Source organism: Bidens hawaiensis, unplaced genomic scaffold (genome assembly GCF_021521415.1).
Source record: "Bidens hawaiensis isolate Kalapana, Puna unplaced genomic scaffold, B.hawaiensis_p1.1 tig00035836_1, whole genome shotgun sequence".
Classification (NCBI taxonomy): Eukaryota; Viridiplantae; Streptophyta; class Magnoliopsida; order Asterales; family Asteraceae; genus Bidens; species Bidens hawaiensis.
This window is the reverse complement of record NW_027496216.1, coordinates 36322-60732: the sequence shown is the minus strand read 5'-3', so window position 1 is coordinate 60732 and position 24411 is coordinate 36322. Positions and strand designations below refer to the sequence as shown.

The 24411-nt window shown below is 36.8% G+C and overlaps 4 protein-coding genes across 4 annotated transcripts; 1 reads left to right on the top strand and 3 right to left on the bottom strand.

The window, feature by feature from the left end:
* Nucleotides 1-58: 58 nt before the first annotated feature.
* LOC143587676 (inactive leucine-rich repeat receptor-like protein kinase CORYNE) lies at nucleotides 59-2316 on the bottom strand. Its single transcript, XM_077068903.1, has 2 exons — nucleotides 1253-2316; nucleotides 59-632 (listed from the first exon to the last, which is right to left on the bottom strand). The coding sequence occupies exons 1-2, from the start codon at nucleotides 2071-2073 to the stop codon at nucleotides 302-304; spliced, it is 1152 nt and encodes a 383-aa protein (XP_076925018.1). The 5' UTR covers nucleotides 2074-2316; the 3' UTR covers nucleotides 59-301.
* Nucleotides 2317-3230: 914 nt separating this feature from the next.
* On the bottom strand, nucleotides 3231-8732 carry LOC143587675 (ADP-ribosylation factor GTPase-activating protein AGD3-like). Its single transcript, XM_077068902.1, has 16 exons — nucleotides 8182-8732; nucleotides 7234-7310; nucleotides 7058-7158; nucleotides 6926-6996; nucleotides 6676-6738; nucleotides 6457-6501; nucleotides 6101-6214; nucleotides 5913-6008; nucleotides 5441-5830; nucleotides 5149-5379; nucleotides 4992-5078; nucleotides 4563-4898; nucleotides 4357-4502; nucleotides 4189-4282; nucleotides 3678-4108; nucleotides 3231-3590 (listed from the first exon to the last, which is right to left on the bottom strand). The coding sequence occupies exons 1-16, from the start codon at nucleotides 8224-8226 to the stop codon at nucleotides 3476-3478; spliced, it is 2442 nt and encodes an 813-aa protein (XP_076925017.1). The 5' UTR covers nucleotides 8227-8732; the 3' UTR covers nucleotides 3231-3475.
* Nucleotides 8733-14759: 6027 nt separating this feature from the next.
* Nucleotides 14760-16288, bottom strand: LOC143587680 (trihelix transcription factor ASR3-like). Its single transcript, XM_077068907.1, has 3 exons — nucleotides 15473-16288; nucleotides 15310-15367; nucleotides 14760-15223 (listed from the first exon to the last, which is right to left on the bottom strand). Exons 1-3 carry the CDS (start codon nucleotides 16175-16177, stop codon nucleotides 14955-14957), a joined length of 1032 nt encoding a protein of 343 aa, XP_076925022.1. The 5' UTR covers nucleotides 16178-16288; the 3' UTR covers nucleotides 14760-14954.
* Nucleotides 16289-19545: 3257 nt separating this feature from the next.
* LOC143587679 (protein MEI2-like 4) lies at nucleotides 19546-23263 on the top strand. Its single transcript, XM_077068906.1, has 9 exons — nucleotides 19546-19718; nucleotides 19795-20135; nucleotides 20263-20421; nucleotides 20525-20819; nucleotides 20898-21459; nucleotides 22397-22481; nucleotides 22561-22629; nucleotides 22692-22871; nucleotides 22957-23263. Exons 1-9 carry the CDS (start codon nucleotides 19646-19648, stop codon nucleotides 23071-23073), a joined length of 1881 nt encoding a protein of 626 aa, XP_076925021.1. The 5' UTR covers nucleotides 19546-19645; the 3' UTR covers nucleotides 23074-23263.
* The last annotated feature ends 1148 nt before the right edge of the window (nucleotides 23264-24411 follow it).

The window sequence follows — 24411 nt, the reverse complement described above, 5'->3', positions numbered from 1 at the left end:
GTGAAAATTGGTCATATTTGCGGTCTTTGTGTTCCGACAGTCTAAATGTTGGAATGTTGGTCCTCCACTCGTTTAAACTACGGACGAGTTATATACAGAAATATAGAAGTCTTTAACAAGTAACAAATTTATCGAGTACTCAACGACTTAACTAAATAACTACCATCATCAATTAACTAACCACTTCAGATGCAAAACATAATACATCATCATCATCAAGCACTTCAGACGCAAAACAGAAACCAAACACGCTTTAGAATTCTGATTATAAACTAAAGAGGATCATTTACCAAACCCGAAATCAGAAACTGTGGAGTTGAGTGAGCATCGGGACAAGCTCATCACTTGAAGGTCTATCCGCCGGCATATCAGACAGGCAAACCGCAGCTATTCTCACAGCCATTAACATCTCATCTTCCTCCATTTCTTCTCCCAGCAGACTCTTATCAAGCGCCTCCCGACCGTCCCCTGCTTCCACAAGCTGTCGGAACCACATTCCCATCCCACCCCGGCTTCTGCTCCCGCTCCCGCTTGTCACTTCCACGAATAACGGGTCGCTTGGATCCCTACCCGTTAGCAGTATCCCCAGTATCACCCCAAAGCTGAATATGTCACTCTTTTCCGTGTATATACTGTAAACAAACTTCACATTTAATTGCACATACATATCAATATCATGGTTGTAAAAATATCGCCTAGGCGCTGATTAATCGCTAGTCGGTGTCCCACAACCAATTAATCGTTATTTGGTCAAAACTGAAAATTTGGTATATGTATTTGTATATGAAGAGAAAGATAGAATACAAAAACTGCTTAACGTACATTAGGTACAAGAATACTTTTATTCATGAAATCGATCCACGAAATCACATCACAAGATCTCGAAATCGTCAATACATATCCAGTTAATCATTGGTTCACCGAAATAAACAGTTTTGGATTGTCAATCAATCATTTTTTTACTTTTCTTCACGAAAACCGTTTTTTGAGCGTTTTAGGTTTTTGGCTGAGCGTTTTAGTATTTTTGTCTTTGAGCGTTTTTGTTTTTTTCCTTTGAGCGTGTCGTGTATCTATCGTACGTTAAGCAATTATTATACAGTAACCTCACCCTATATATGAAAACTACATATAAATTCCAATATGTTTAATCCCGATTAATCCCACCACTGCTCGACTAGTGCCTAACGAGTTCTACAACATTGCATATCAAGAAAAGTGCATAACATAAACCGTAATCAAAATATTAAAATACCTGAAATTTGGGAAATATTCAGGGGCATAATACCCTTCCGATGACCTAACCGAATGCATAACCTTAGCCAACCCATAATCCCCTAACCTCGGTTCAAAATCCGCGTCCAACAACACATTCGACGGCTTCAAGTTATAATGCAAGACTCTAGGAGTACAAGTAAAATGAAGATACTGAAGCGCCTTAATAACCCCGACCGCAATCCGCAGCCTGGCATCCCACCCGATATGCAGCTGATTCTCCCTCCTTTTCCTCATGGCATCCTCAAGACTGCCAGTGGGGACATAATCATAAACCAGACAAAACCTGTCCGGTTCGCGAACATACGCTTGCAAACTCATCAAATGCCTGTGTCTCACACTGGCAAGTGTCTCAAGGTCTTTCTGTATGCATCTACTCACACTGCTGTTGCCAGTGTCCAAGGGTTCAAGTTTCTTGACTGCAACTGTGAGACCATTGTCAAGGGTAGTTTTGTAATATTTGCCACTAATTAGGACATGGGTTTGGTTTGTTTGGAGGGTTTTGGGTGAGATCTGTGGTGAAAAGACAACAGGGCCCTTGAGGATGGGTACCTTGTTAATGAATCTGAAGATGAGTCTTACTACAAGAGCTGAAGCTAGAGCACAGGCTAAGCCTGTTATGCTGCCTAATAAGATGCTTAACATCACTCTTTGAAACTTGTTTCTGAGTTTTGGAGGGGTGGTTGGTTCTGTGTGGCATTGCACACAGATGCAGCAGTACAACAACAATAACAGTAACACAAGGATAAACATAAAGTTTGTCATAGTAACACACACACAAACACAAAGCCAGAAGAGCATTAAAGCAAGAATCTTGATTTGGGTTGGTTTTCTTGAAATGGAAATGGTGGAAAGATGGAAACTTGAAGAAGAAGGAGGTGAGTTGGGATTGATTCTTTAAGCAGGAATCAAACTGGGAATATATGTGAAAGATTTTTTTTTTGAATATTGTTTTTTATCAAAAGAGAACAAGTGACGTAAAGATAACAACAGGTGGTAGGATTGGAGTGCAGTACACAGGCCAAACCTTGGACCTTTTGCTGGATCGAGAAAAAGTGGCGGAAACAGAACTTTTTAAAGAAAATTTAGAGGAAAAAAAAAGACTTAGATATATATTTTTGACAAATTTTAGTGCTCGGAGGGTCAATGAACCCTTTTTAACCTCCCCTGGTTTCGCTCGTGTAAGCAAACTCATAAATAGTTAGTGTTACAAATTCTAGGTTGGATCATTTAAAAGAAGTAAGAAAATTTTCATGAAAATAATATAAAATATAAAGAAGAGTGAGTGAGTGAAAGTTTAAAAGACAATAATTAAAAATTGTAATTTAATTGATAAAATTGTTTATAGCATTTCATATGTGGTTAATATATTTGGGTTTGGTCTAAAATAATCAAAATCTGAATTTAAAAATTCTTTAAAGAACAAAAATTGTAATTTAATTGATAAAAAAGTTTATATTTTTCTTTTTTCATGTGTGTTAAATACATTGGGTTTGGTCAAAAATAATCAAAATCTGAAATTTTAAAAATAAAGAAAAGATGGGAACAAACAAATAAAAAAAAGACATGTGAACACATAAAAAGACGTAAAAGGAAAAAAAGGGGTGGGTTGAAAAGAAACTGGAGAGAGAAAGAAGCTTCAAACTTTTTATTGAAAGCATAAATAACAAATTTTATTCCTCTGTAGTCTATAGTCCACACACCATTCAAATTTACTCAAATCCAAATTAGCTAGTGATACCAAAAACTGTACATAAAATATAATGTGACATATAAAGTTCTAATGAAAATTATTTGATATAAAAGAAATGCTACACTTGAAAATATAATATGGATTTTTAACAATAACCAATTTACAGATTTCCATAAGAAAATAAACTTTATACAACATAACTGATGTTATACATTAGCTAGATCATTGTTATATAAGTAGTATCCTAAACATTTAAAAAAATAATAATAAAATAGAGAAGAAATCAAAGTCAAAATTTTACTAGATTTTGAGTTCAACAAGACACTAGCCAAAACAATGTACATACAAAGCCCCCACCCCAAATCATCATCAGATCAAACCTCAAAACACAAACAAATATAAGTCTCCCAAACAACCACCTCTTATCCTTAACCTTAACATTAACATGATAAAGTTTAACTTAACACTAATTACACTCTTTCTTTCCATACATTCATATATACCCTTCCCTTAACCGTTCGAATCCGATATCAAACTTAACACTTCATTATCCCTAAAATTTGATTCAACTGCAACCTCCATCGCTGTTTTACCCACACCATTAACCGCTTGTGGGTCCGCCCCTCTGCGATACACAAATTATAAAATAAAATAAAAACAAAATTATTATTTTTTTCTTAATTAATAACCGAAAAGTGATATGTATATATACCTTGAAAGAAGCAGCTTTGCGCATGCGCCTTTGCCTCTGAGAATGCAATGATGAAGCGGCGTGTGGCCTCTTGAACTGGTCACATTTATAGCGGCTCCGTATTGTAAAAGCAGCTCAATCATACCGACATCTGCGGTTTCACAAGCGAGATGGAGAAGCGTGCACCCGTCCAAACCGTCTACATGAGCTTCACTTGTACTTGCGCCTGCTACCAGTGGATGGTTACCGGGCTGCTCTTGCATCAGCATTGCTTTAGCCAGGGTTAGTGAAGAGTTACATGATCCGCGTTCGTATATACGACTCACGTCCGCTTCAAAGTTTACAATCAGACGATATACAGCTTTCTTGTCGTTTGCAGCAACAGCTTCCCAAATATGTTGTGCCACTGAACTATGATCCTTTGGCTTTCGAACAAACGCTTTTAAAGCATACTGCACACATTTACAACAGTTTTTGAGTTTTTAATTTTTTATTCACACCGTAAATCCAACTAGCTAGCAGTAAGCTATACCTTAGCATGAATGAACTTCTCCTTCACAGCTATCGAATCCGAATGACTAGGTTTGGAGAAACTAAGGAGCTGCGGCTTATCAGACTTGTGAAACCTTCAAAAAAAAAAGATTATTAAAAATCTAATCTTGGTAGGAAAAAGTATATTAATAGATGGCTGAGTGTTTACCCTGCAGGAACAAGTTTTGTCTTATACGCACTTTTGGACTGCAACAATTCCTCCCAAACCGAATTAGCATACGCGTTCCCCAAAGACTGAAACAAGGTTATCACAGATGGCTCCCATACTTTAACATCAAGCGTCAATGACCGTACCTGCAATCACACGTTTTTATTGTAATCTCAAGATTCAATGAGACGTAATAAAAATCTTACCTTTGATATGTGAACACCAAGATTGCGATGTACACCAGAACATTCAATGCAGACAAGAACTCCAAAATTTAAGCAAGCCCAATCAGGGTCAGGGGCCCCACAGTCAGCACACTTCTCGTTTCCACAAACCTTACGGAGCACGTCTATGGGTTTTGGACCGGGTTGTAGGTGATGTGAAATTCTTGATAGGCGGCCCGGATTAGGGTAGGCAGGTCTCTCAGATGTGTGAAAATCCTCAATAACTGTGTTGTTGTGATCAAAATCAGAACTTTCAAATGAACTGCTATCGCTAGCCGATCGATGATGACTACTCCCCATTGGACTACCAGACAAACACTATAAAATTAAAATAAATCAAATGTCACTTTCACAGTTTCAAGAACCGCTAAAAAAATGAACATCTGAAAATGATATATCGATTACGCTTACCCTCTCGGTAACCTGAGAGCTTAACAATGAAGCAATAACCCCTGTTATCTTCTCTATCCAATCCATTTGATCCAGGGTGCTTTCCGCCTGCAAGTCATGAGTGTTAAAAGGTGCTATTTGATATCAACATCGGTAAGATTAATAAAAAGTAAGTCACCTGCAAGGTGTAATTTTTTGTTGGTGAAATAATCCGGAAGCAAAATCTGAGGTCAGACTGGTCAGCATCGACTTTTATTGTTGATGTTAAGAGGTTAACAGTGTGATGAGCAACAGATTTCTCATCGTGTACTCCACCGCCACCATGGTGATGGGAAGAAAGCCAACGACTCAGCAGCCCGTGACCGAGTTCAGAACTATTTCTCTGAGCAGAAATTTGAGTGCCAGAACCCTATAAAAATTAAATTATTAATAGTAATCATAGAATCAAAGCCAGAAATGAGCATACTTACAGAAGGTTTGCTGCTTTGTTTGCGATAGTAGTACAACATTCCTCGGCTATCAAGAACAAAAAACCTTCTTTTCCAGTCCCCTCTCAGGTTTGACGAGCGTTTCGAAAGATATCCTTGTCGAATGGTTTGAACCTTCCCTTTTGAAGCAGACTGCATGACTGCCTCGATCATTTTATGGGAGCTTCGTCCAATAGCTTGAATCCCGTCTCCATTTGGAGATCCATTCGAGCCATTTGAAGACCATCGGCTTTCTCTATCAATCTGTCTTTTGTACTCTTGCATTCTTTCATTTAAAGCTGCTTGCTCGTAATTTGATCTTTCTCGAGATTGTTGAGCGTATGTTAACACCTGATTAATATATGGCTCCATCTGATGCAAAAGCTCGTATCCCTACAAGATCAGATGTCAAGAAGCATAAGAAACTAAATTATTTTTTTTAACAAAAATAGAAAACAATCTTGAGATCTTTCACCTGTTTAAAGTAACGAAGATGAGCGTCCATCGTACCACTAACTGCTTCCAGAAATTCAAATCTTTTTTTTGCTTCAACATTGGAAAGTGCAGTGACCTGTGTGCACGAGTAGTTTCATAAATGTTTTAAAAAAAACTTATATTGGTAGCAAAATATGAATAGTTTCGTAAATGTTCAAAGAGTCTAACCAGATTGAATCGAGCTTGCTCAAAAGTAGCCCTAGCACTATGAAGATCCTCCTCCAGGACTATAGCTATATCACTTTTGGTGCCTTTTTTCAAAGACAGAAATTTCTCCCGAGCCTGTAATATGGATTGGCATCAAAGAAAATAATGAATGTTTCATACTTTAATCACCTACATGCATTATTTCTAAATGATGTATTCTTTATTTCTTTTAAAACACGGCCATTTCAGATGTTTGAAAACAAAGACTCTTTTTGATTAAATGCATAAACACTTTTTTGAATGGCAAATGTTGGGACGGAAGCAGGTTTAACTTTTTATATTCGTACACAACACCAACAAAAAACATATAAATGTACCTGATCATATAAAAGACTGGCCTTGTCAAATCGCTTCCGTGCCTCCTGTACCAACAAATCAACAATCATTAAAATTGAACTATACAACTTTATAAAGTCACAAATAACTTTTAAATTCAAGATGCCTATTGCCTAACGACGATATGCACTGTCGTTTACTATCAGTGAGGAAGTTGTTGAAGTTCAAAGAGAGACATATGTGAAGATAACATTATTTACCTTGACGTCATGCATGTCTATATTGACAAATTGCAGTAGCCGGTCATTCAGTATATGCTCCACCTGTAAGTCCAGTAAACAATATAAAAACTACATACATCCAAATAAAAGTGACAAGTTTAAACACTCATTACGAACTTATTGAAAGAATAATTTAAAAAAGCATCAACAAATAGCATATGTATCAGCAAATGATGAGCGCATCGTCATTATATTGACCAAGTAATGTGATTAGGAGGACATAAATAACCTGAGATCGAAGAACTTCCTTGTATGTTCCAATCTCCCGTAGTGCAATAGTAAATTTTGTCATAACGGGACCTGCAAGTAGATACCACATCAATGTTGTTATTGCCATAAGGTTGGTTGAATCAAGACATACCTCCAAAGGCGACACTAATGGGATCATTATGTCCTCCACCAAAAGTTTCAAGAGTACTGGCGAAAGCAATGTCCCCGTCATATCCCTCACCAAGCCCTTCACTGCACGCATGCGTAACATAATGTATCACGTAATAATTGTAACCAAAATAAGAAAAACACAAAACAGCTACTCACGTATATTTTCTACATCCTTTGTAGAACTTTAAACTTCTTTCCCTCAACAATTCAGCACTTTCCTCTAAACACTGCATCTGTTACATAAATATTATTATTATAATAAGTACAAGCACAGCCTTTTGAACAACATAAAAAGTGGTACAAGAACATGAAATTTTCACAATTCGATTGATACAGACGGTGCGGAATAAAACAAAGGATCGTTCCATGTGCGAAAAGGACAATCATTCAGTCACATGCAAAGAAAGACACTGAAATTCCTAATAGTATAATGTTCATGTGAAAACTATACTACAATGGTCCTGCACAATTTGTCATGGCTTAGGGTTCCGTCTTAATCCATAAACTGTTTGGATGGTTGAAACTATCAAACACAAACTCAAAACTAACCAATGTTGACTCGAACTCGTCCTGACTCGAACCAAATTAACCCTTTTTTGAACCGACCCATTCTGACCCGGCCCGTTTTCAAGTCCTAGGTCAAGCACAAACTCAAAATTAACCAATTTTGACTCGAGCCCGTCCTGACTCAAACCAAATTTACCCTTTTCCGAAATGACCCATTCTGACCATAGCCCGCCTGACCCGACCCGTTTAACCAATCTTGACTCGAACCAAATAAACCCTTTAGAGCTGACCCATTATGAACCGAACCCTTTCGGACTCGACCCGTTTGCCGGTCCTAGTGACAAACCCTAGCTTCCTTATGAGACCAATAACAAGTGGAAACAAAGATTGGTATCTGTCTGTCTGTCTTATTAACCAATTATAGTGAAGTAGTTGAAAACAAAAATCTATAATTTAGGGGAAAGGGGCCCTTAAATTTCAGCTAAAACAAACACAATTTGACAAAGCACAAGGTCTCTAAATTCAGTCTTTTTGTGGGGTTTTAAGGCTGCCTAACCAAATCAAAATATCACAATCAAGACAACTTTTTTAACAAACCTGTTTCCTGAACATAGGAGAGTCATCAAGCTTTGCAAAATGCATGATTACAAAGAATAAAAATCCAATCTTGAATCCTGATTCACACAAAAAGGTTGGATCTTTGAAGAGTTAAAGCAGCAAGATGGTTCATGTTCATAGTTGATTGATCTAATGGTTTGGATCAAAAAGGTGGTTAATTTGATTGATAGTGGGTGGTGGTGTGTATGTTGAAAGATTAATAATTAAAAAAGCAAATGAAAGAAAAAGAAGTGAAGTGAAGTGAAGAAAAACCCTAAAGTGCAGGCGGATGTTTTATGAATAATAATAATATGAAAATTAGGAAAGAAAAGAATTCATGTGTTTGTGTTGGTGGTGTGTTCAAAGACACAGACAGACATTTGATTATGGTGTGGTAATGGTTGGTGGTTATTATCAATTAAAATTATTTAAAATAATAAATAAATATATAAAAGAGAAAAAAAGAAAAAGAACACACACACTGCTTTGCTTGCTTGATTGCTTTTTCTACAGTATTTCTCTCACCTTTATTTCTATCTTTCTTGATTTCTTAAAAATGCCCATTGGGGGTACTAGAGTCTAGAGGTGTATAATTCGGTCTAGGTTGATTTTGGTTTGGTTTGGTCAAACAAAAATCAAAACATGTTTATGATTGGTTTTGATTTGGACTGAAACTGGTTTCTTTACTAGTTTATGATTGGTTTTTGACCAGCTTTTTACCGGTTTTGACCCTTTTTTGACCTGTTTGGTTTAGTCAACAAGCAGGCCCGGCTCCGAGAACATTTAAAAATTTTTGGGTCGAAGGTGAAAATTTTTTGAGGCCTTAATAAAAAGGGTATCTTGTTGTGTTAAATAATTTAGTTTTTAAATAAGCCTTAATTTTTTGGGTCTTATAATTTGGTTGTGTAAAAAAACTATTTTTTTTATAAAAATAATGTTAAAAAGTCTCAAGTGAGATTAGAACCCATAACCTTTTGGTTGAAAACCACACCTCTTTGCCACTAGACCAAAGTAGTGATTAAATAATTATGTTTAAACATTATATATACATACTATTTTTCATAAAAATATATATATAAATTTTTTTTAAAAAAAATTCCAGGCCTATCGGGGTGTCGGGCCGGGGTCCGTCGACCACCTGGCCCTCCCTTATAGCCGGCCCTGTCAACAAAAGTCAAAACATGTTTATTATTTGTTTCGGTTCGAGATGAAATTGGTTTATTGACTGGTTTACGATCGGTTTTGGCCACTTTTTGACTGGTTTCGGTTCGGTTAACCGGTAGAGAGAACCATAAAGGGGTTCCAAATTGGTTTTCACATAATCGATTTCAAACCAGTCTGATGTTCGGGTGTATTCGGTTAACCAGTTTTTCCCCATCTCTATTGGGTATTATGCGTGTGTCATCTTATTAAGAAAAATATAAATATTTGGAGAAAAGGGTGGAATTGTAAGCATTATGATTAGATAGACAGAATTAGAGTTATTAAAAATGGACCCTCACAGAGAGGAAGATGACAATGCCAGAGACAGGGGGCCTTTGCTCATTAAAACACTTAGGTCCACCTCCATAACTCTCACATTAGGCTGAGGGGTGTGGGGCTTCAGCGGGGGCGCTAGAGCCCCTCCGCTCGCGCCCCCAGGCGCTAGCACCACACCCCCGGGGCGCGAGAGGGGCGCGAGCACGGAATTCAAAGCAGGCGCAAGCCCCTTAGCGGGACCAATATGGCTTAAAGGGACATTGGGAGACGTGAAAGAGCCGTTGGGACATGAGAAATGAGCCGTTGGGCTCTTTAATTTAATAAAAAAAATGTGTTCTTCCTATATATAAACCCAAGATCACATAAAACAATTACCACACCCAAAATCACATAAAACAATTACCACAACTTCAAAAAAAAACCCAAAATCAACCCATCTTTCAAACTTTTTTTTTAAAACATGGCTGGAAATTGGTACCCAAACCTAGATTCAGATTATATTGACGATTTATGGTCGTCACCCGGACCAACCGGTGTTTTATTCGGAGCCGCAACAATCATCCGGCTTTCAACCATCCAACATACAACCGTCTCCTAACTTTGTTGTTCCGGAGACACAAGAATCACACGGTGAAGCTACCGGACAAAGAAGACGCGTCCACCGGAAAAAACAAGTTGCAACGGACGGGTCGGGACCGGCTTCGACTCCGAGGACGAAACGGAAAACCACTCCGTGGTCATCGGATGAGAAGGAAGCCTTGTGTCGGGCTTGGATAGTCATTTCTGAGGATCGGCGTTGCGGTAATTGTTTTAACGTTTTTAAAAATGATTTTTAATAAAAAAGTTAAATGACTTACAAATTTATTTATTCATTTTGCAGCCGACTACCAAAAGAGCAAGATTTTTTGGACAAAGGTTAGGGAGACGTTCTATACGCTCGTTGGGAGTACAGAGCGGAACGCCGATATGATTTCGGGTCGGTGGTCCGAAATCAGAAAATTTGTCGGCTTGTTTACTAATCTTTTCAACAGGAATAGCGGTCGTATGAGACCAAGTGGCAGTGATGATTTGGCGGTTTACAATTTCACTGTCGAAGAGTGGAAGCAGGAGTGTTTGCGGAGGTATGGGACGGTGAAGACGTGGGACGATGTAAAGTTGTGGGAGAGGTTGAAAAGGTGTTCCAAGTGGGTTGAGCTGGTGGCGCCGGACGTTGATGCGGAAGTAGGGCCGAAACGGACTAAAACTAGTTCGTCTGGAGCGTATAGCACTTCAATCGGGTCGGATTGCCGCGTTGGATTCGACCTAAACATTGCGGGGGAGGAAACGTCTTCACCGCCGAGGAGGCGGCCATTGGGACGGGACGCCAAGGGGAAACAACCGGCTGAGGGGGAAGCCGTAAACATCGCCAATCTTGTTGAATCCCTCAATAAATTCAACAAAACCATGGAGGTGGTCTCTAATGACAAAAAGGAAAAAAGTCGAATGAGAGATTTGGACTTTCTTACTAGAGACTTCAGTAACCTAAATCCGGTCGATCAAATGCTAATGGAAAAGCAAAAGGAACGTATCCGAAAGAGGTTGATCGAAGAAGACCAAGCCGAAGAATAAGAATAATGTTTTTTTTAGTACTTTAATTTTTAGATATTAATGTGTTTTTTTAATTAATGTTTGTTTTTTTAAATAATTTATGAGTTTTTTTAATAATACGTTTTTTTAATACATTTATAAAAAAATAAAAAAAAAATCCGCTGGAGCCCCTGCTGGAGCCCCTCCACACCAGGGCCAGGGGCTCCAGCGGGGGCTCCAACACCCTCCTTATCCAGTTTCTCTCTCTGCCACACGTCATAATATTATTGGCTGGAGCCCCCACTCGCGCCCCCATTAGAGCCCCCCACACCCCTCAGCCTTACCCCTTCTCAATAATCTATTTCATTTCCAATATTTATGTCAATATCAATATCATCCAATTTCATTTATTTTTTCCCTATGTTTTATATATAATCAAATCATTGTCATAGTAATAGATCAAATAATAACTAGATATATATAATGTTATATTAAGACTAGTGTATAAACTCTTTACATGTAACTCATTTATATATTTACCAAACCATTTTCCTAACTCACTAGGTTTGGTTCGTGTTTAATAGTGAGTTGTGATCACCGTCAATTGTAAAGCTTGCCATATATATTATCTTCTACAAACCTAGGCATTTGTTAAGTTTACCAAATATGGTCAAAGTAGAACTAGGGGTGTTCAAGAAATCCAAAATTCGAAAAGAAAAACGAAATCCGAACCGAAACCGAAACCGAAACCCAAATAAACCGATCCGAATTCTTATTTGGATATACGGATCGGATCAATCCGAATATCCGAATAAGTAATTCGGATTCGGATCGGATTTGGATATGGAATTTTAAAAAATTCGGATTGTTCGGATTATTCGGATATCCGAATAAAAAACATGTTTTTATTGGTATTTTCCGGTTTGGTATATATTTTAGACTATTATTTGAAGTTTAAACTTTAAATTTATGTTAAGAGTAATTCGTATTTTCCAGTTTGTATGTTTATTGTATCTAAACTATTAAATGTTAGGAACAAAAAAAATAGAAAAAATATTTAGCTTTATTTCGGATTATTCGGATAATTTCGGATTTTCGGATATTATCCGAATCCGATCTGCATTGAATTCGGATATATTCGGACTGGATGGGAATATTCCTAATTCGAATCGGATCGGATTTCGGATAGGGTCTAAAAGTTTTCAAATCCGAATAACCCGAACCGAATAACCCGAATAATCCGTTATCCAATCTGATAGAACACCACTAAATAGAACAACTATAGCTGGACAAAAGAATTTATTTTATTTAATACAATATTATGTGAAATTTGAAAAAAAGAAGTGGGCTAAAAGTGTACAATAGAGGCCCACTTTCTTTTACCGATTAGCTCCGGAGAAAATTACAACCACTACTTGTTTTACCTCAACCTATCGAATTTAATAATTACTTGGTCCAATATTTTTATTAGCTATTTATTTTAGATATTTACAAACTATCATTAGCCATAAGACCATTCTTTATTTTCTTTCTTATCTATGCAAAGCAAGCAAAATTAATTATCCATCAAATCCACTAGACAAATGTGGTGGGTAATATTAAGACTTGTAATTTTTACTTTAATTTATAATTTCACAAAATGTGGTAATGGGGGGAGGTGATTAAAGCTGCAAAGGCTGAGTGAGCAACATCATTAGTTGATTACCTAATTATTAGTTATTTTAAGAAAAAAGAAAAAGAAAAAGAAAAGGTTGGTAATGATGAGAATTGACAAAAGAGAGGTGAAAAAGAAGAGACAGATAAGGACCGCCATGGGAATGTGTTGCCTATCCACCTCTACTCTACTCTACATATATGCACTAAACAAACATTTATTTTTATGAAAGTAATTTATATGTGTCTAATAATACATCAAAAAGGTAAGATCTAAGCACAGCATTTTATTTTCTATCATTTTCTTTTCTTTTTGAAAGGGGAAATCATATAAAAAACTAAAAGAGGAACTCAAGCAAAAAACAAGAGCTCAACAACATGATACATTACAGAAAAAGATAGAAACCGAAAGAACGACATTACAAAGAAATTACATGGAATTAAAACGACACCAATTCTTCCGGTTCAAGCTCGTACTTTTGTTTCGATGACTCATTCAATGGAAAGAGGTAGCCTTGATATCATTAACCAACTTCATAATCGAGAGATGCTTCTTATTGAATATTAAATCATTTCGCGACTTCCACACTAACCGACACGTTACCGCTGTATATTATTCCTTTTGTATAATTCTTAATCCTTCTTATTAATTATAATGATAAATACCCTTCCAACCTCTTTTAATTTTTCTATAGATTTGTAAAACACTGCTTTCGTATTGTAATGATAAATCCCCAATTGTGACATATTGCCATATTCCAACTTATAATTTGTTATGAAAGGTGGACTAAAATGCCAAAAGATGTCAATTTTGGGTTGAAAATGTAAATAAAACCCAAGTGCCAATTGATTTCAATTTTCAACTATAAAGTGACTTGAGTTCTTAATGGGCTTGCGATCAAAAACTTAACTTTTGAGTATAAATTGTATTCACTTGGTTTTAAGAGTGTAGAAACATCATAAATGATGTTTATAATGTGTTGGAATTCAAATATATTGATTTCATAGTCCGAATCAAAATTTGTTTCAACTAATTCTTGAGTCAACCAAGAAGTTATCAGCGGTGCGTACAAATTCCCGCGGGCTTGGTTCACAATGAATCAATAAGATCAACGATCTTCACAAAGTCGACTGACTCACAATGGTGATGGTTTAGAGATGGTGGGACCGCGTGATGACAAGTTGGAACTCTAGTCATGGCGTGATTGGTGGTCACACGGACAAGTAGGGACATGCTCGAGTATCATAGAAAATAATATGTTTTTAGACAGATATATCTATTGAGAACATTAAATAAGATCATAATAACTATAGTTTAACTAAATAATATCGTATGTAGAAAAATAAATAATATCGCATGTAAAAGTGTAGAGTAACAATCTACATTGAGTTTCATTTCTTTTAGAAACAAAACTTTTGGCGTTGGTTGGTTCATTTGTACATTAATTTGTCATTTGTATTAATATAAAATCTCATTGTTTATCGTCATCTTTTAGAGTTATACAGCGTTGGCTGCCTCGTGACGGCGGTGGCGCATAGATGTTAGGGACGCGTGACGACCGTTGGAACTCTAGGGGTGATCTATAGAACCGGATATCTTTATATGTTACTAAATTTAGTCACACAACCAACTTAAGAAGTAAAAACTTTTTGGTTGGAGCAGAAATCATCTAGTAGTTATTACCGAAATCAGTGAATAACGAAAGTGATGCGGCAAGTCATCTACTCGAGCAGGCTCTACTATCAGCATTGCTGCAGAGGCAAGAAGACGAGTCACACGTAGATGCGGTATGTACCAAAACCAGGTTTCAGAACAATCAACATAAGCATATATGATAATTCAAAAGAGCCAAGTGTTTATGGCAAGCAAAGTAAAGCAGGAATGAAAGCCTCAACTATATATAATAATAATGATCGATGCAAAGTCATAACATTATTGTGTTTATAAACACCCACCTATACCTCCTGCCTGCCTGCCTGCCGCTATAAGCAATCAAATCAAAATATAAAAGAGAAATATTATCCACATGGGAATGGGGCCAATTATATGCACAAGAACATAACCAAACCAAAGACTACAACTTATCTGCAATCCTGGCCATTGCATCTGCAAGCTTATTAAGCACACCAAAAAGACTACTTGCATGATCTCTTCGTTGTTCCCGGTCCAACTGCGAGTTTGTGTTCTGAATCTCAAGCTGCGAGCTTAGTAACCTGCCGTTCCTTTCCATCGCTTCAATCAACTGTTTCTGTAACGATGTTTCTTCTACTTCTGCGTCTTCCAGACGCTTCCTCTTCCTCTCCCTCTCTTGGTAAGTTTTGGGCCCGGGACTACTCTCTTTATCTGCATCAATATTCAAAAACATCAATCTCAAGTAACGCGTGGATAAACATTATTATTATTATTATTATTATTATTAGATTCTTTACCTGCTGCAGCTGGAGGCGGATCATACTGTGTTGCTGCAAAACAACAATTCGCGATTAGCAAATAAATAATATAATACGGTTTACATCAAGTTGTGCTGCTAAACCTTTTTAAATAGCAAAACCAAGTCGTTTAAAAATTACATTCATAACATTAGTATTATACTATTATACTAATGTTACTCATGACCTGCCAGACACGACTAAGTAGCTCTACAGCCTCACCTGATATTGGAATAGGAGCCGGAGCGACTTTCTCTGGATTACCATCCGAAAACAAACCTTCATCCGCAGCCGCGGTCCTTCCACTATCAAATACAACTTCATTAATCTCCTCCATTTTAGCTTTATCCTCTTCCTCCTCCTCGGCCGTTGACGGGGCCAACGACAAGTTCAACGAGTTATCCTTGTCCCCGTCCGGCACGGCTCCTCCCCCATCCAAAATATCATACACCTCCCTATCGAAAAACCCGGGGAGCTTCCGCTCCCTCCTCAAATCATTCCTCATGACCCAGAACGACTCGGCTTCTTCTTTGATCTGAGACTCCCATTCCTTAATCTTCTTAAAGTCCCCGGCGAGGTTACTCCAGCGTTTCCTGCACTGGACTGGTCCTCGGTTTACCCCGTGACGTTTACAGTACGAGGAAACCGAGGACCACTTGGGCTCCACTTGGGATGACCCGAAGGCGAGAACCGCAGTCCTGCCTCTGCGGACGCGGTTCTCGGCGACCTTCTTGCCCTGGATGAGGACAAGAAGCTCTTGCCTCGTCCAGCGTGGTAGCCGAGGGGCCTTGGCGAGGTCTTCGTCGGCTATCACGGGGACGGGGGCGGGTGAGGAGAGAGTGAGTCCTCCTCCTCGCTCAAGAGCCATCGACTCAAGTGTCACGTGAGTCGGTATTAACGGTTACCGTGTAACGGCGTTCCGTTGACTGACAGACAGAGGAAGTAAGGGTTGGTTATTGATATTGATTTTGATTTGGTGGGGGTAGTTAGTCAGTGCTAATGACTTTTGTTCATCTCCACTTAATCACTTTTCTGTTATTATTATTTTTCTTTTATTTAAAAAAAAGATAATTAATAATAATGTGAATAATAATTAAATTAAAAGAAAAAAAATTAAAAAAGAAGATGTGGATTGGGATAGGGACAGGAATGGGGTTAGTCTTATCTCCAAAAGGGCACCCGACCGCTCAAGTCTCACACCTTCATTTCCATATTTTTAAAGGTCACTTTCTTAATGATAATCATAACTATGTGTTTTACCTGCGCGCGTTGCGTTACGCTAGACTAGTGTTTTTGCTTTTAAATATTAAGGTAAAATCAATCGGAATCAACGGTGTTTCGTGTTGTGATGGTAAAGCAACAGGGATTCGGTAGGTATCGGGTTATGAAACCGAAGGTAATGCATATACACACACACACACACACCAAAAATACGAAAACTGGCATATTTAAATAAAAAATGCGACGAATTACACGTTTGCAAGAAGTAATAGCATACGTTCGAAATCGACGGACAAAAAAAACTTGCAGCAAACAAAAACACGCATGTGGCAGCTGCGAGTTGACACGAATGTGGCCGGAATCAATAGATTGTGTCAACGAGTCTTGAGCTTACATGGCTAGGAGGCGACGAGTTTTGAGCTAACATGGTGGGGAGGCGACGGGTTTAGAAATATGTCGTTTTGAACATTTAACGTAGTGACAACAACGAGTTAGTAAGAGGACAAATAAGAAATTTGAATTTTGAATAGATGTTTTTGAAATCTATCTACAGAGGAGACATTTAGGAAATTTTCCTTAATAATAATCATAACATTCATTTATTTTCATCAACAACACTAAATATTTACACAAGCAGCAAAATTATGAAATGAAATTTGAAATAAGGACTTAGATTAAGAAAACATATTCATAGTAACATATAATTTGATGTTTTCATAGAACGAAAGGATAAAAGTACATAGTCGTGTACAGCGGAAGTGTGATGCTCGTTCATATAAAGGGTCTAAATGAGCCAAGCTGATTGTAAACTTTTTTAAGGCTCATTTTTTTTCTAATGATAACGATAAAAGGGCTTTCAAGCTTTAGTATTTCCAACAAAGTCAAATTTTGAATTACTTTTTTTATAGATTTTGTAAAAGAATCAAATAAAAATAAAAACCAGTGTGATCAATAGATAAAGACAAAACTTTTAAACATATAGAATTTGAAAGTAATAGATATTAAGGGGCTGTTTGTTTACATCTGATTCATTCAAACTTCAGACTGTTTGGTTATAAACAGAAAAACATCTTAATGGTTAAAATTATGTCTGAATCATTCAGACTTGTTGTTGTTGCTGAATAGAACAGAGGCTCATTCAGACCTGACTCATTCAGATCTGAATGAACCAAACAGCCCCTAAGTTCATGTCTCATAAACAAAAGTGAATAACAAGGATTAAAAAGAAATTACATAAAAAAGGAAAAGCAAATTATAATTTATAAGGGCATTTTGTTGACTAAGTCAACGTATGATATCCAGGCTAAAATATTGTGTAGGTTACACAACAGCCCATTGGCTTTAATTTGCCACTTCTTTTGGTCCCATATTTAAGTTTAGACAGACTTGATTGTCTTTTTAGTGAAAAGTGAAATAAATTATATCATTTTTACTTTTGAGAAAAAGATAACAACTAATAATCTGATAACAACTTATGCCGACCACCCGAATCAATAGTTCTATTGGAATCTACTTGACGACACGTATCGTTAAAAGGAAATTTGAATTCAGATTTCACGTATCTTTAGTTACATTATTAGATTTTAATTTCCTAATTCTTTACTAAAGTTGTTTCTTATTTAGTATGAGTTGGGTAGCCCTAATTCAATACCGATATAGTAGGTGGGTAGTTGTTCATCAAGTTCAAATATGACGTTAGGTTTATAGTGGCCGGCGAGTTTTAACCTAATGGGTGTTATGAACAACTTATAACTTCCATCCAATCATTCACTTCACGTGTGGTTGTTTTTAACGTACAACTTTGTAATTCGGTAATCAATATTAACACCGAGTAACTTAGCGACATATAACAACTATCAGTATTGAAGTTGCAACTAAATACATAAGCACATTACAACCTTGTATAACATCTTATAATTTCAAAATTTCAATTACCACATAATATTATTATTATTATTATTATTATAAATTGTGAATGTGGGATTCATCACCATGGGTTGAAACTAGAAGTAGTGTTGAGCTGATCTGACTTGAGTTGAATAAGTAAAGTAGTTTAGGTTAGGGGTTAAAGGTAAAAGAGTAAATATAGTGAAGCTAAGAAAACGGCGTAGGATGTAATAACTACTAACGGCAACCCAATCTCTCTTTGTCTCAAGATCTATCTGGGTTGTAGTTAAACTTCTATCATCCTTCCTGCTAACATAAAACGGATCAAGATCAAGGCTTTGTTGTGATATGAGAATTGAATATTGAATATTGAATATTGATTGATGGGGTGGTTAACGTGCAATGTTGGAAACACATAGCTACAACTACAAGCAGCAGAATAAGAAAAAAGAGCAAGACATTAAAGGCACGCCAAATAAACACCCAGATCCCTTGTTTACCTTTTGCCATAATTCATTCCAATTCTTCATCTTTTTAAGCTCCTGATTCTTTGTTACCTCATCTATCTATCAATCTCATGCTGTTTAACTCTTAAAGGTAACTGCTTTTCTCTTTCTTGATCCATCCGATTGTTTAATTACCATACATATTATTCAATTCAATTCAATTTTGAGGGGATCGGCATATTTCAGATCAACTCTGTATGATTAAATAATAATGCTCCACCGATTGTTATGTTATGCTCAACAACACGACACAATTGTACTTGTTATATTAGATACATCGCCTCCCTTTACTATTCATATCACCTTCCTTTTTTTTTTTTTTTTCTTGTTTTTAATAATTCATTATTAATTTGATTCAAACAGTATCCATCTATTTATCTATCAAGTGATAAATAAAGTCAATTGAATTGTAAGATATGCCTTCTGAACGTATGGATGATGGATCTTCCTCATTCTTATCTCAACAAGTTGCCTTTTGGAACACAGATGCTGCTGCTCATCATCATCTTGGTATGTATGCCTCACTTTAAACTTTATTATCTCACTTTAAACATAAACATCAATTCAAATTCATATTGTTGCTTGCTTCAGGTGTAAAAGATGGGAATGCAGCAGCTGGTGACGCTTCATTGACTAGAAAGAGAGACCGGTTTGATCTCGTCCCCAATACTTACTTCAACCAAATTACCACCGTTGGCGCCCATCCTCTGAATAGACCGAATATGGGTGGTATCGATCATAACTATGAGAACGGCCTCTTTTCAAGTTCATTATCTGATCTTTTCACTAATAAATGTAAGGCCTTTCCTTTTTCTTAACTCAATATTAATTGTATGTTTTTGTTTCTAAAGTTGGCAGATTGTATGTGCAGTGAGAGTTTCAGCAGAAAATAACAACAACAGCATCTATGGTCATTCTGTTGGTGCCTCTCGGTATGCAGCAGAAGAGGAACAATTTGAATCCCTTCAAGAGATTGAGGCCCAGACTATCGGGAATCTCCTTCCAGACGATGATGATTTATTATCCGGAGTCACAGATGGACTTCTACAACCAGGCAGCGGTACTGATGATCTCGAAGAATTGGATATTTTTAACAGTGTCGGGGGGATGGAGTTGGGAGACGATGAAAGATTGGAAGAACCGTCAAGAACACTTTTTGTCAGAAATATTAGTAGCAACATCGAGGATTCCGAGTTACGAAGCTTGTTTGAGGTATGTTTCTTTCTCTTGATTTTTTTTAATTTTTAATGGTGTTGGCAGCAATGATCAAATAATAATAATAATAATAATAATAATAATAATAATAATAATAATAATAATAATAATAATAATAATGCAGCAATATGGGGAGATTCAGAATCTATACACATCCTGCAAGCATCTTGGGTTTGTGATGGTATCATACTATGATATAAGAGCAAGCAGGCGCGCTATGCAAGCTCTTCAGAACATGCTCTTGGGGCATACAAAGCTTGATGTCCATTATTCAATTCCAAAGGTTGCTCTTTTCTCTCTCTTTTTCCCCGATTTGTATTTGTATGATCATAGGACATGTAAAAATACTCGTGACTGATTTTTAAATTCCAATGTTGTCATTATAGGTAGGGTTCGAAGGCATTGTTTCTAATGTTCGAGTTGGCGGTCATGTGGGCATCCCAGCTGGTGTATCAAACGGTTTTATTGGGGTGGAAACTGGTGGTTTACCGAACCAACAGAAATATGATTTCAGGAGCAAGCCAAGTTACCACCCTCATTCACTTCCAGATGGCTTAACCAACGGTTTTAGTATTCAATGCAATTCTCCTAGCTCATTGGCTGCAGGTTTCGACGGAAGAATGCATGAGAGGCTGGGAAATAGGCAGTTTAACAGAATTGGTGGCTCGGTTAATGACAATGGTAAGGGGTGTTTTAACTTATGACCTCATTGTACATGTTAATTCATTATCGTTAATTGAACCTGTCCGTGTCTTTCAGTGTTTGGAAATGCAAATTGTTCCCCTGCCGCCACTCATCATTACATGTGGAATCCTTCTCAGCAACCTCATAATATGATATGGCCCAATTCACCGTCCTTGATGAATGGAATTGGCAATGCTCATAGAGCACCGTCGTCTCATATGGCCAACGCTTTTATGCACATTAACAACCACCATGTGGGGTCGGCGCCATCCGTCAATCCGTCTATCTGGGATAGACGGCACTCTTATGAATCCCTTGAGACATCATCAGTTTTTCATCCAGGTTCTCTCGGGAATATGAGGGTCCCTCTGGACTTTGTTTCTCATAATATCGTTCCTCCTCGTATGGAGTTGCCAGTTCCATCTAAAAGTGTTACTCATCATCAGAATAGTGTAATGTTTCCTAGTAGAGGAGGGCAAATGATGGCAAGTTCGTTTGATTCTCCAAGTGACCGTGCTAGAAACCGTAGAAATGAAAACCAAGCTGACAACAAGAAACAATTTGAACTTGACCTGGACCGTATAATGCGAGGGGAAGACAGAAGAACCACTCTAATGATCAAGAACATCCCTAACAAGTATGCTTAACCTATGATCTTATATTTATATCAGTGTTGCAGAATTCGCTAGGCGCTAGCCGGGCTGTCGGGTACCCGCCCAGGATTAATCCAATTGGAATTTTTATATGCAACTTTTATATATATATATATATATATATATATATAGGGGTGGGATCAAGAGAGAACTCCTCTTAAAAGGAGAATTAATAATTAAATATTTTATATTTTTTTTTCTTTCCTCTTTCTTGTATGTTGATATTGTTTAAAAGTAGTGCATGTATGCAATAGTGTTGTATTGCATATATGTAATTGTATGTATTGCATGTGTGCATTAGTGTTGTATTGCAAACTATTGCACATATGCAATACAACACTATTGCATATATGCACCACATCGTTTTTTTAGATTTTTTTGGGTGGAGAGTAACAACATATAAGAAGGATGAAAGAACAAAAAAAATAAAAATGTTATTTAAAAGGAAATTAAAAATATTGCTTATCTTGATCCTGCCTCTATACGATATATATACATATGTATGTATGTATATATATACATATGTATATAATGTTTAGTTATATACACATCAATATAATATAATACTTTAAAGTAGTTCAAAGTTCAAACATTTAACCTTTAAGTCTTTAACATAGCAAATCAAGTACTTAAAAGTTTCTGGTCAGTCATCTAAGTTAAAAAGTGTATTTGGGCTGACTTTGTTGTGCCGAATTTCAATAAAAAAGCTACTGGGCATATTGGGGTGAGTTGGGCAATTTGGACTAATTTTATCCTCCTAGGACTGATTTTGACTGACGCTGAGTTGGGAGATTTGGACCGATTTTATCCAACTAGGACCGATTTTGACCGCTTAGGACTGATTTTGACCGATTTTTACAACACTGATTTTAATTCTTATATTTAAACATACTCTAAAATGTTAGATGGTGGAAACTGCAGGTATACTTCTAAGATGCTGCTGGCTGCAATTGATGAACGCCATCGTGGAACATATGATTTTATCTACTTGCCCATAGATTTCAAGGCTAGTGATTTTCCTGCGTTTAATGCTATGCAAATGCAACTGGACACTAACAGTGATGTATATTTTTTTTTGTTGGCAGAACAAATGTAACGTGGGCTATGCATTTATCAACATGACTGAGCCTCCACTTATTGTTCCATTCTATCAGGTAATGCTTTGTTAAAGGGTATTGCAGTGTCCGGTGGTAATTCTTAAATGAATTTACTGCAGGCATTTAATGGGAAGAAGTGGGAGAAGTTCAACAGTGAAAAGGTGGCATCGATTGCATATGCTCGCATACAGGGAAAAGCTGCGCTGATTGCCCATTTTCAGAATTCAAGTTTGATGAACGAAGATAAGCGGTGCCGCCCCATCCTTTTTCATACCGATGGTCCAAATGCAGGTGACCAGGTTTGTATCGTCTCATATGATATTACATTACATTACGTATAATTGGTCTGTTTGACATAATTAAATGAATCATCATGTTGTGTAGGTCCCGTTTCCAATGGGTGTAAATGTTAGATCAAGAGCGAACAAGAACCGTAACGAGGAAGATCAGGCGGAGGCGTCTTCGAATTCCTCCTCAGGCTCCACAAAGGATTTTCAATGACCTTTTTGTTGAGTGCTAACACCTTACCTTACCTTACCTTTACCTTACATGTATTGTATGTAAGGTTAAAAACAAAATGACTTGTTGGAAAATTTTCTAAATTTTGGATCTGTTGTGTATTGCATTTTCTTTTGTAGCCACCTGCAGTTAAATTTTGGTAATATTACCGAAAGGGTGTCGAAACGTGGTTTTTTTTATCATGTAACATTCAAAATCGCTTAATTGGTTAGTTTAATTGTGAGTTAATTAATTGAGAACAAAAAAGAAAAGGAGGTAATTCAAAAAAATCTTAAGTAGCTTAGTATGTAGATCTGATTTTGTTTAATATACTATATAATTAGATTAGAAACTCGTGTCTGACGTGGGTTGAATAAATGTAATATATTATATTATATTTTTAGTTGAAACGATTTAGTAACTATAAAATAATATTTTGTGTTAAGATATGATTGAACTTATGTATAAGTACACTAATACATAATGAGCGTACTAACCCAATCTCTTTAGATTATTTTCATCATAGCTGAATCATGTTCATAAACAATGACTAGTATAAATAAAAAGTCTTTAAGCTTTCTACTTAAATGGGCATTCTTCACAGCCATAACCAAATTCGTTTATGGCCATAAGAAATCGTTACAATGCATCTTACAAGTGATTTACGACTCAAAAACCTTATTATTGACATTATAGAGCAGAAGCATGTAATATATGTAACTAATCTATTATTTACAACCCATTTTCAAGGAAGTGGAATTTGAATTGGATTTGAAATTGAAAATTAAATGAAATGTTTGGAAATTTATAATGTGATCGGTTGATAATCTTGTTATACCACCTGTAGTGGACGAGAAGAGGGACGAGAGAGGGGGGGGGGGATAATGGGGAGGAACACCGCCCCCTTCTTTTGAGAAGTGACCGAGAAATATTTCTCGGCCAAATATGTGAGCCCACCTGACTTTTATTAATTTTTTATTCACATAGCCGTTACCACCCAATGACAATTTAAAAAAGAAAAATAGTTAAACATATAACAATATAAATACCAATCTTCAAAACAAAAAAAATCATACTCTTTCAACCCAAAACACTCTCCAAACTCTCTTAAAAAAACTCCAACACACCTTAGAAAATGAATCCGAACAACCCACCTAGCGGTTTTTCTCAATTTTCTCGTCTACCAAACCAACAAACGAACTCTTCTAACGCACCAAACCGACCTCGCCTAAACTACCCCCTCGGTTTTCCCGACCCAAACAACTTCCCACAACAACATTTTAACTTCCAATCCTTTCTAACAACTCCAAACATAAACTTTCCGTTTACTTTTCCCGACAA